This window comes from Lissotriton helveticus, assembly GCF_964261635.1.
Source record: "Lissotriton helveticus chromosome 1_1 unlocalized genomic scaffold, aLisHel1.1 SUPER_1_unloc_7, whole genome shotgun sequence".
NCBI lineage: Eukaryota > Metazoa > Chordata > Amphibia > Caudata > Salamandridae > Lissotriton > Lissotriton helveticus.
In genome coordinates, this window is record NW_027611714.1 from 4,489,058 (window position 1) to 4,501,483 (window position 12,426).

At 45.5% G+C, this 12,426-nt stretch overlaps 1 protein-coding gene across 1 annotated transcript in view; it reads left to right on the forward strand.

The window, feature by feature from the left end:
• Positions 1–12,426, forward strand: part of LOC144806420 (uncharacterized) — a 160,544-nt gene that overhangs the window by 74,683 nt on the left and 73,435 nt on the right. The window contains exon 4 of the mRNA XM_078672778.1: positions 8,282–8,292. Within this exon, the coding sequence (XP_078528904.1) occupies positions 8,282–8,292 (11 nt within the window). The remainder of the gene's footprint in view (positions 1–8,281; positions 8,293–12,426) is intronic.

Below are 12,426 nucleotides of genomic sequence, written 5' to 3' on the forward strand. Positions count from 1 at the left end.
GTAGAACAAAATAGACTCGTCCGCCCTAAGCAGGTGGAAAAACGAATGGGGCGAGAACAGCTGAAGAATTCACAAGTGACAATTCCCTGAGAACTGAATTAAACTGTCGACCAAAGTATATAATCTCTTAATAGGTAAACAAAGAAGGCACCCCCCAACATTAAGAGAAAGGTCTTGTGTCAACTCCAACCTCGGTGCAAAATAGTGGAGCAAAGTAAGAGGCTACTTAGAACTGCCTTGCACAACCACAAGCGAGAGGGAAAAAACGAAACACACAGAAAAAATGTCTGGGATCATAAAAGGAAACAACAAGACGTTGAATGGCTGCACGTCATCCCTTTGCTGACTCCAAGCAAACAGGTGGACTTCTGGTCATATATTAACAGGCTCTCAGGGCACGGCCATGATCGACACAATGTGGTCGCCAGTGACAAATAATTAAATTATGTAACTTTACTATACTTTGCACCCCCTAACCCGCCATCACTGGACACGCAAAGGCCCCTCATCATCAAGGGTTGGACTGACACTCCTCCTGTAGATACACCTGGAGTATTTGCGGCAGGGAAATTGACAACCATTGAAGAAACATCTGAAATATTAGTCCCGGAGGATCGTGTGATGACAATCTTAAAAAATATCAAAAAAGATGGGGCTCCTGGCCCCCATGGCCTACCAGGTCATCTTTTCAAAGAAGATTGCGACTTTTCGGGAACCGTACTCACGCCACTTTATCAGCACTGTATGACAAACACAACAGTCCACGAGACATGGAAAGGCTCCTTGTTGCAACCTATCCATAAAAAGGGAGACACTGGGTACCCCTCTAATTACAGGCTCATTGCCCTGCTGGACATCAACGCGAAAGGATACGCCAGCCTCATCGTGCAAGATTTACAGGATTGGGCTAATGAAAATGAAATTCTACCTGCATACCAAACCGGCTTCAGGCCAGGTTCATCTACAACGGACAACATTTCAGCTCTCGCCTACTTAATAGATCAGTCAGGGTAGAAAAACCCGCCTTCTCTCTTTGCATGTTTTGTGAATTAGTCTGCTGCTTTTGACGGAGTCAATCGGAGTCTTTTGTGGATGAAACTGCAAAAATGGAAAATACCGGCAAACCTGTTGAAAGCCATAATCAGTCTTTACACAGGAACTTGGGTACGGATAAAAATACGCGACAAATTCAGCCACTAAAAAGATTCCAACAGAGAGAGGGTTAAAGCAAGGCTGCATATTGGCTCCTCTGATTTTTAATCTTTAAATGGCAGACCTTGGAAAAATGATATCTAATGCTAATCTTTTACCCCCCAAATTCAGCCTAAATAGATTACGTTTAATGCAGTACGCAGACAATATGGTGTTTACTGAACCACACAAAAATAGGCATGCAAAGATTACTAGATGCACTAAACCTTTACAACAACAACAACGAATTACGAATGAACGCAGGAGAAACAAAGGTAGTGATATTTGGGAAATATACCAACAAAATCTGGCTGGGTAATCTAAAAATAGTAACGGTGACCAAATACAACTACCTGACGGTGTGGCTGATGAGCAACGGGAAACCGACAGCACACATTGCTTCAGTTGAAACAAAAGCCAAAGCAGTAACTTTCGCTCGCTCTGTGCAAACTGTACTCCAAGCTTCGCAGCCCGTTGACCAAAGCAATTAGAAAGGTTATAAATGCCAAATTCCTCCCGGCAATCACATATGGTCAGATAGCATTCCCAGCAGCTTTCATTAACACTATGTAACATGCTAATTGTCGCGCATTTAAACAAATCTTTCAGATTCCAGCCGACGCTCGCAATGCTCTGGTGCAATTGCAATTTGGACTGAATGAACAGAGATATGAGCATTGGGCCTCAATGGTGCAGTTCCATCGAGGGGTTTGCGGAGCCCCCCCCCCCCGCACACAATGAAGTAAATTCTAAATATCTATTTTATGAAAGGAATCAACCCGTGGCGTGAAGGCCTGCATACTGCCTGTAGTGAATTGAACCTCGACATGACCAAACTGCAGGTTTTACTCACCAGCCTGGTATCCTAAAGCCCATACTGAAAAAACAAGTATGATTATTATCAAAGGAAGAGGACTTGAAGGAACTGAATTCATCCAGTAGTACTATTGTGATACTTGCAAGTTCCTATGAAGACCATCTACGGCAGCCATACCTTGACACGCCATTAAACAAGACGATTTTAAAACGCATTTTTATGGTGAGACTTATGGTCTTGCCCATCAAAGACATCAACAGGAGCTGGAAAGCCTTAGCGGCAATAACAACTTGCATGTCCTTGTTTGTTATACGCACAACGCACTTTATTGAAACCCTTGTTCCTAAAACAGGATGTCGGACCTGTACTGAAGCTATGAAACTTCTTTTTAATATTAAGACTCCAATGGAATTGGCAAGGTTTGCATATAAAGTTAAAGAACTCTTAGGTAAAGCCGGCACATCGCACCTTTGAAATTAAATAACTTGCCGCGAAGAACTCTTGCTTCATTTAGGATTGTACATCTTTTACTTTAGTGAAATTAAATCATCTGCGTATATTTAGTATTCAGTTTAATTATGCCACTGTCGGACTTATGTATTTTACCATAACATCGAAACTTTTACTTAAAATATGGCTTGAACATTCCGAAGATAATTACGAATGCATTTTATAAGTTGGTGACTCCATCCCTCCCCTGCAAGACTTGCAAAGTTTGCACACAAGGGGCAGGATGTATGGAAATTGATTTATTGGCTTTATACCAGTACCTTATTGATTTTATATGTTTTTAAGCCCCGTTCGTAAAAAGCATCTTGTTTGCTTTAGCAGATACAATATATCAAAACGCACTAGGTATGGATTAACTGTAACGAAGTAAGTGAGATTTTATTTGAAAATGTAACAATTTTTATTAATTGACACAATAAACTACTCATACTCACTGATTCACAATGATTTCTTATGGTTGGTGTGTGGGTTGTGAGACAAGAAGGGTCCCACAATATTGTACAAATATATGATACAGTTATTTGATTGTCCACCGCTGTCGTTGCTGTATGGCGCTGACGTCGCACTGAATATACCACTATGTTTTGCTGCTGAAAAATGCTTTTGTAATGCAACTAAGAAAATGTCAATAAACATATTTAAAAAAAAGAATGCTGTGAATAAGCTCTCATCCCCCCTCATTTCACCCTAATCGCCTTGATCTCACTCTCACACCTCAATTTACATCCTGCGTGTCTCCAACACCACCTAGCCCTCCCAGACCTTTTACAATCTCTCCCCAACCAGTCCCCTGACCTAGCATCACCAGAGCCTTCACCCACAACAGACCCTACACTCACGCCTTCTCCCCCGGCCCACGTTCTGTTACACCACGGATCCAACACCGCTGTAACTTCTCCCACTCATCTGCTCCATCTCCATCCAATGTTACTACCCTGTAGGTCTCATCCAAGCTGGCCATCAGTACATACCAAGTCCAAGAATCCACCACCCTTGGATCCTATACCACACACCTCATGCATCCTCTCATCACCGTCATCCTATCCAAAGCCCTCATGCCCCTCTATCCTCCCCCCCACCTTGACTCCCTTCACCCCTCAGATTAGCCTCCCTCAAGACCTCCATGTCTCACTCACTCCCCCTGACCATAATAACACTGCATCGGATCAACCAGCTCTCCAACGAGAACTCTTCTCCCAACCGGAACTCTCACCCCAAACCTTAACCAACTGTCACCACACTGATTTGGATGCTCACCTCGATGAGATCTCGACCTATCTGTGCCACCTCACGGATAACCTTCAGAAACTGACAACCATCACTATTGAGGATCTACCCAGACTCAGATGCACTAGTACCCTAGGGTCCTCGTCTAACTCCCAAACAGGCCCATCTCTTGCCCCAGACCCCTTCAATGCGCATCTTAAATCAAAAACTTTACTCCTCCCAAATGCCTCCTCACGTCCCAGAAGACTGAAGGCGGATCTATCTAATAGTGACATCCCCGACCTACTCCTCATATACCAGCCCAATAGCCTACAACAAGACCTTCCTGGGTGAAATCCAAGCCCATCAAGCTAACCCTACAGAGAATCCACATACAACCACAGAGGTATAAATAGTGACAACCTCAAGTGCTTGACACCCCCAGAATCCTTCCAGCCAATCTACTAGCCAATTGAAATGCATACTTCTTAACTACAGATCGGCTGGTAAACATGCCCCTGATATCTACAATCTCTTCCTTACAAATGAGCCTGATATCATGATCCTCTCATAAACCTGGCTAAACCACTCCAGTACTCCTATCCTGACCTACTAGACCCCCCAGCCACAACATAATTTGATCTGACAGAACTTTGAAGCAGGTCGTTAACCCATGCATTCAGTAAGACACAATTAATTACTCACTTATACTGTCAGTCACACACCTTCTAAATCATCCATCCTTACTCTTATACACCCATTCATTCTCCAATACACCTTGGCATATATATATATATATATATATATATATATATATAAAACATATTTACATTTTATAGAAACACATAGTCAGTGGATGATTTCATCAATGATGTCATTTGAGATGTCATCAGTGATGTCACTGACCATGTCATGAATGAAGTAATATGTGACGTCATCAGCAGTGCATTGCGATGGCGCGAGTTATAGTTAGCTAAACTAACTATAACAGGGGATTTTCTATCGTTTTCTATGAGTGAAATGTCCAACTAACTATAACGTCCCTGAAACATATGGTTTTTTCAGTGAATTTCTAAGGTTATTTAAATGCATAATTTCTGACTATAATGTCCCTGAAACCTATGGTTTTTTCAGTGAATTTCAAAGGTTTTTTAAATGCTAATTTCTAATTATAATGTTTATTAAGCCTATTTTTTTTGTGTTCTTAAATTATCAAGCCATTCTCAACCTGGTGAAAACTGCGAATCTCACCAGTTTTCCATCTATACCTTCTGCCAAAAAAACTCGCCACAAACATGACCCACAACTAACGCTAATGATATGCAAAGTAAACGTTCCTGTGGAAACCAAAAACCAAAACACCCCTTCCTCATATTTTCAATGACCAACCAAATCTGCAATGCTATCCAAAAACAGGCGACAGGCCGAGTTACCAGTAACAAATTAACATCAACCTTTAACTGGTGTAAGGAATTCGACTCTACTGCGTGAATTGGACCAACTCACAGCCACATCTAAACATCAACATGTGATAGAGCTACTGATCATGCAACTCTGACACTCAACAAGGCTACAACACCCAGCGCCACCACCTCCAGAACATCCCCCCCGGACCAACCCCTCCACTACCACCGAAGCGCAAAACAGGACAACGGACCTTCCCAAAATGCCATGGCCCCTCAGCCGCACAATAGCTGAATGTCGGGAGATGTGGCAACCAAATATGTGTGAAGGTCACGAGTCTCACATCAATAATAATGCACAAAATGCCAAGTGTACATGTGATATGCTGCAAAGACCTCACTATGCAAAGCACAAACTTCTCCATGTGGAGATATAGTATTGTACTTGTGTAGTGCACAGTGGACGTAACCATGTTACCTCAAGTAATGGGGAAGATCTCTGTCATATAGCTGGAAGCGGAAGCGGAGTAGGCTGGTCCAACGTATGCCACTCCAGCATAGGAGTGTGAATAAATTGGCCAGTCCCTGGGCGTGGTTTACTTGTGGGAAGACCAACAACTCTGCCAGAGCGGCGGCGCTCACCCTGCCACTTGGCTGCCACCATGACCGCGGGCCTCCTCGACACAGGCCCCCTGTAAACCCAGCAGCACATCTCCGCAGACTTATATCTGTATCGACTACTGCCTCCGATCTACACTGCGGACAGTAGGGCTCACAATTCAGATGCAGTGGCGATTGCAGATGACGCACTCCAGTACGCTGTGCAGCTCAACTCAACGCCACGTGGCTGTGCAACCATCCTGACCGCTGCCTCCGGCCTACACTGGGGTTACCACGGTTGTGAGAAGTTAGCCTGGCATATGATGTTCACTATTCTAGTGGGCCCCTTGCACCAGTCTAATCGACCCTTATTGATGGTGGTTGTAAAGCCAACCTTATAGACAAGCTATCCTAGTGGTAGCATGGACCAGCAGTCTTAGGCTAAGACTTCAGAGAGCATGTGAAGCAAGCTGTTTTACCAATTATAATCCCTTTAATACCAAATGAAAGAACACCACACAAGGTATATATCAAATATATATGTATTTATTTCTAACACAACCCCTCTGCACTCTTTATGAGGTCAGAGGTCAAAGTACATCACAAGTTACTCAATTAGCACACGATAAGTTGCACAAATACAGTTATGCCCCAGGGGCCTCACAAACCATATACTAAAGAAGTGGTATAAGAACCACGTGAGAGTAGGACAGCAGGCCTAGGCCCTGTAGAATCGCTGGGGCTAGACTAAACAACCAAAGGTTAGGAAGTAGGAGGCCCATGGGAGACGCGTGCAGTGTCTAAACACAGTCGAGTTTCCATCTATATATATAAAAACAAATGTATGTCTGTCTGTCTGTCCTTTATGCATTACTACACCATTCATCTGATCGCAATGAAACTTTGGGAAGTTGTTGAGTAAACTCCTGCGAAGGTTTCTGGCACAAATTATTTTTAAATATCAGCCCCCCAGGGCCCTCATAATCTTTCGAATACTGATGTGCGCACAAGACGGAAAAACAAAAAATCGTGTATCCTCAAGCACTCGAATAAATAAATAGAATTAAAACAGCATTCATCCGATCACCAGGAAACTTTGGGAAGTTGTTGAGTACACTCCCGCGAAGGTTTCTAGCATAACACTTTTTTAAATATCGGCCCCCCAGAGCCCTCATAATCTTTCGAATACTGATGTACGCACGAGACGGAAAAACAAAAAATTGTGTATCCACAAGCACTCAAATAAATAAATAAATAGAATTAAAACAGCATTCATCCGATCGCCAGGAAACTTTGGGAAGTTGTTGAGTACACTCCTGCAAAGGTTTCTGGCCTACATTTATTTTAAATATCGGCCCCCCCAGGGCCCTCATAATCTTTCGAATACTGATGTACGCACCAGACGGAAAAACAAAAAATCGTGTATCCAGAAGCACTCGAAAAATAATCATAATTAAAATGACACTTTGAAATGTTTTCCATATTTAAATGGATACGTTTAAAAAAAATTACACAATTTAAATTGAATGTTATCATAACGAGTTTCCTTGAATTTCCTTTCTTCTGAGATCTCAGCAACGTGCGACGGGTAAGCTAGTTGACTTATAATGGGAAACGAAGAAGTTATAAAGTTACTGTTTAAGGACACTTCCGGGTGGACTACGGTAAAACCCTTTTAGACTAGGACACTTCGAGAGTCAAGACCCACGGGAACACCGGAGTACTCGTGTTACCTCACCCAGGGAAACCAGGTGCATAGGTGCCTTTTGGTGTCGGGTTTCGTCGTCGTTTTCTTTGGAGAGCTGCAAAGAAGTGCTGCAGGTGACCAGCGGAAAAGTGTCCAGGTGGACCGGTGATGTGAAGAACCTGAAAGCAGAGGGGACAGAGTATGGGTCACTAGCCAGTGACCAGGAAGGAACCAGGCGATGTTGCGTGCTTGAAGGTGAAGAAGGGGAGTTTGTCTCTTCAGCCATGAGGTCCAGGAGGCATCGACGATGACCAGGAGCTGTATATGAGCTGTCCCACGATGGATCTAGTTGACTGCAATGCCGGTATCCGGATTGGACCCAACAAGCCTTGGCAACCGAAACCCACGCAGGATGTCGAGATCGGATCTGTTGCAGACCAGCAATGTCAATGATGCTTCTCCTTTGGAGGGAAGCTGCAGAAAGCCTGGAGCAATGAGGAAAGCAGTTTAGTTAAAAAAGAAAGTCTTCAGGGGGTTCACTAGCCAACAGGCACGGAACTGGGAAAACGCATTGAGCTGAAATGCAAGAGCAGGCCTCACGCAGCACTCGTGGAGTGTGGAGGGCTGAGCTCTAGTGCAAATGGCGCTCCGGTCTGGGGCTTCTCGTACCTCAATGCACAACTGTGAGGGTACCTCGGTGGTCGAGCTATTAGCAAAATGCAGGATGTCCAGGGTGTCCAGTCCCACATCTCTCATGTCCGCCACGGGTCTCAGCTTTGCTGTGGATGTGGGTCGGAGTTAGAGAAGTCTGAAAATCCAGTTCCTATGTCGCTGAGTCTTTGGGTTCCAGTGGGAGTGTCGACAAAGCAGACCGGCAAGTTACTGGTGGTGCCTGTTTGCACATGGTGGTCACTCCTTGACCACAAGGGAGATGTCTTCCGTCTTTTAGTCAGAATAGAATGTCGAAGGTCCAAGAGTTCTGTATCAAAGTTTCTTTCCAGGATAATCTAAAGTCCTGGGGACACAGCTCCTATACTTATACTAAGCTAAGGGGCTGGATTACCTATCCTATAGAGTTTCACCACATACAGATTAACAATGTAGCCGCAGATGCACACGTGGATTGTGGCAATATGATACACCTGTAAGACACCATAAGATGCCCTGCTTGGAATATTAATTACCCTGACTACCCTGATCATTGACAGTGCGATAGCAGCACAGTCTGTTTAATGCAATGTTATATTTATACACAATTTGTGGCCAAGACACGCTTGACTGGAATTAGTGAACCAGTCCATGTTTCTCTATGTTTTTAAAATGTCACGTATTTTTGCTCTTTTTCACTCACCCCTCTAATTCTTGAGCACCTCTCCTTTTGCACGTTCTTTTGAGCATCCTCTCTGTGTACCTAAAGTGACTAGAATTGATTTTGAAAAAAGATAAAAAGACTATTGGAAGTTGGTAGAATAAAACTGTTTATTCTCCACTATGACAATCTGGGTTGTTGCATTTTTAGTCCATGATTGTGCATTGTGGTGGAAATGACCTAGGCACATTGACTGGAGCAGGTTTGGAAATGCTTAGGAAGGACACCTTTGGACAATTGATGTTACTTTTGCCTCAAACTGTCTTTGTATATTCTAATATATGCCAAAGACAGAAGTGGAAATGGTCAAAACAATTTTGTCCTTACATTAAGAAATCTAGGAAGAAAGTCAACAAAGCTGTGTCTGCATACCGCAGAGACCATAGAATGGGGTCCATCTACAACAACAAAATATGTTTTAATATGGCTGATATCTACAGAAGGGATGGAGTACACTTCACAGATCAGGGAAATCAAAATGTTCTGAATAACTTGAAGCTGTGCATCCACACTTATATATAGCTCCAACTAATGAACACAAGGGCTCTTTTTAGAGCTACCCTATACCTGACAACTTAGGCCCGCTATTTTAGGGCCACGTAACGGCAACTCCCGGACCCTTGCCAAAATGTATTCTCCACACAGCTGAGGCACAGTGGACAGACCAACTGACTTTGCAGCACAGAGCTCTGGCTTTGATCCCCGCCTCTAGCGACAGCTCAGGATAGCACCATGTGACTCTGGGCAATAGCTCACTTAATTTCCACGCCGGTCGCCAGTGCCTGCAGACCCATACGAGTGAGTAGTTTGCACTTTACAAATACCATATTGATTCGAAACGGCACAATTGAACTTCACACTCCCTCAGTAGCACCCCTAATCGCCTACAGACAACACTGTTTAAAACAAAAGTAACTCCTAGTATGTAGGCACACATGCTGACACTACTTGGACAAGTGTGCCGCAGCGGCCAGAAAAGATAAGTTCAGAGCACAGAGCTCATGATTTAATCTCCTGCTCCGGCAGCACCTCAGCTCAACACCATGTGACTCTGGGCAATAGCTCGCTTAATAGCTCGAGATCTAGTCTCTTGGTCACTCGTGACCAAGAGACTAGCAGCCTGATTCATGAAGTAAAATTGCGCCCGCAATCGCTGCGAAAATGCAATTGCGGGCGCAATTTACGTAATTGGCATTCAACAACAAAATAGCGAATTCGCTAACACATAATAACGAATTCGCAATAAAATTCGCAGATTCCCGGTAGGCGAGCATTAGCGAATCGGAAAATGCGACAAACCACAGATTCTGCGAAATAAATAGCGAAATCGCAATATAATCTCAATCGGCATTCATGAAAAATCGCTAATAGCGAAAAACCCAAAAATCGCTGTTTGCGCGGCGCAAATTAAGGACAACTCAAAGCAGGTGGTAACCATAAAAGCCATGAACTAATTACATTTGAAAAACCGTTGGCCAATCACCAACAGGTTCAGGCCTGACCAATCACACATAAGGACATTCAGCAGCAGCATTAGGAGTTCCACAATGCCAGGAATGTACATGGTGGTGAGGCGTCGAAGGCTACAGCGAGCAGCACGGAGGAGACGCAGGATCCAGGACAGGATTTTCCGCCAGCGGGTCACCTTGCTGGGCCAAACCAGAGAGCAGATATTTGCAAAATACAGGCTGAATGGGGAAATGATAATCCAGCTAATACATGACCTTGACCCCCTGATGCAGCACCCAACAAGGCGAACCAATGCGGTGCCTACACATGTGCAGGTATTGTGTAGCCTGCACCTCCTGGCCTCCGGGAGTTTCCAGGGGATAGTAGCGGCTGCTGGGGGGATATCCCAGCCCACCATGTCACGCTGCCTCCACACTTTCGTTGACGCCATGCTCACCCAGCTACACTGTCACATCACATTTCCCACGAGCCAACAGGAATTGGACTTGACAAAGCTACAATTCTACAATGTAGCCCATTTTCCCCATGTACTCGGATGCATAGACTGTACCCACGTCGCCATCTGCCCACCAGCTGCCACGGAGTATATGTTCCGCAATAGAAAGTCCTACCACTCCCTCAACATACAGATGGTCTGCAATGCTAAGACCTACATCACTGACATTGTCGCCCAGTACCCAGGGAGTACCCATGACTCCTTTATATTCCGGCACAGCGGCCTCCACACACGACTGCTCAGGGGAGAGTTTGGGGAAGGACACCTACTTGGTAAGTACACTTTGTCGACAATGTCACATTGCTATGAAGTAACTGCGCAGCACAGGCAATCACCATCTGCTCCTCTCATTCAGGTGACAGTGGCTACGCCCTACGTGAATACCTCCTGACCCCTTACCTCAACCCTGCCACACCTCAGCAACGGCGCTACAATGTTGCACACATACGGACAAGGAATTGCATAGAAAGGACATTTGGCCTGCTCAAGAGCAGGTTCCGCATACTGCACAAGACAGGTGGGGCCATGTATTACAGTCCTGCAGTGTGCTGCCGCATTGTGGCTGTCTGTGCAATACTACATAACATTGCAACCAAGCGCCGGATACCTGTCGACATCTCTGGCCGTGAATCTGAAGGGGACGACCGGCCACCTGCACATGTGCACCATGCACGCGGGGAGAACCCAGCTGAAGGCCACAGACGTCGCAACCACATCACAGTGAACAGTTTCTAGGCCACCCTCTTCCCTCACCCCACAAATCACAATTGCATGCAAAATGTAATGATGACACAACGCTAATGTGTGCTGCTAAATAAATATATTTGTTTCATTCACAAAAAATGTCACCAGTACAACTATTTTCTACTAACAGTATTACTTCAAACTGCAGTGTCAAAGGACAGGGCAGGCTTATAGTCAGCCTGTGCCTGTAATTGTCTAAATGAGTCAATTGCGCCTCACGCGCGTTCCGCCCAAGCGCCTCTGAGGCTCATCCTCTTCCGGGGCACCTGTACCTGGCGTTGCCCTGGTGCTGCGCCTTAGTGGCGGGACTAGTGTGGCAGAGTGGCTGCTGATTCTGGATGCCCCCTCACTGCCATCATCACCCCCAACAGTGGCAGGTAGAGCAGGAGGGTGTAGTGCCGTAACCGCCGTGGTGAGGTGCTCCAGGACCCTGGTCATGTCCTCACAGCACTGTACGAGTTGGTGCTGCTGTACTAGTGACCGCCGCGACAACTGTGAAGTGGCATTCGCTGCCACATAATTGGACCTGCTGTAGGAGGCCAGCCGGCTCATGAGCTGGTGGTGGCGCCGGCGTGCTGCACTGCGCTGTTTAGTCATCGCAGCGGTGTTGGCCTCCATGGCTGCAGTCATGCGGGACATTCCCTCCCCCACACCTGCCATGGCTGCAGTCATGTTGTCCATGCGGTCCCCCATACCTGCCATGGCCGCCGTCATGCGGTCCATGCGGTCTCCCACTCCGGCCACATTGCGCCCAATCTTGTGAAGCTGGAGCTGAATGGCACCTTGCTGCAGTGCCTGGTGCTGATGTATTCTCAACATGCGTCGTTCGACGCTCATACAAGCATGACTCTGTCCATTGCCCCTCCTGCTGATTGCAGCAGTGGTGTGCTGGCGAGACCTCCCACGCCTGCTCTGCTGGCCTGTCACTGTGGC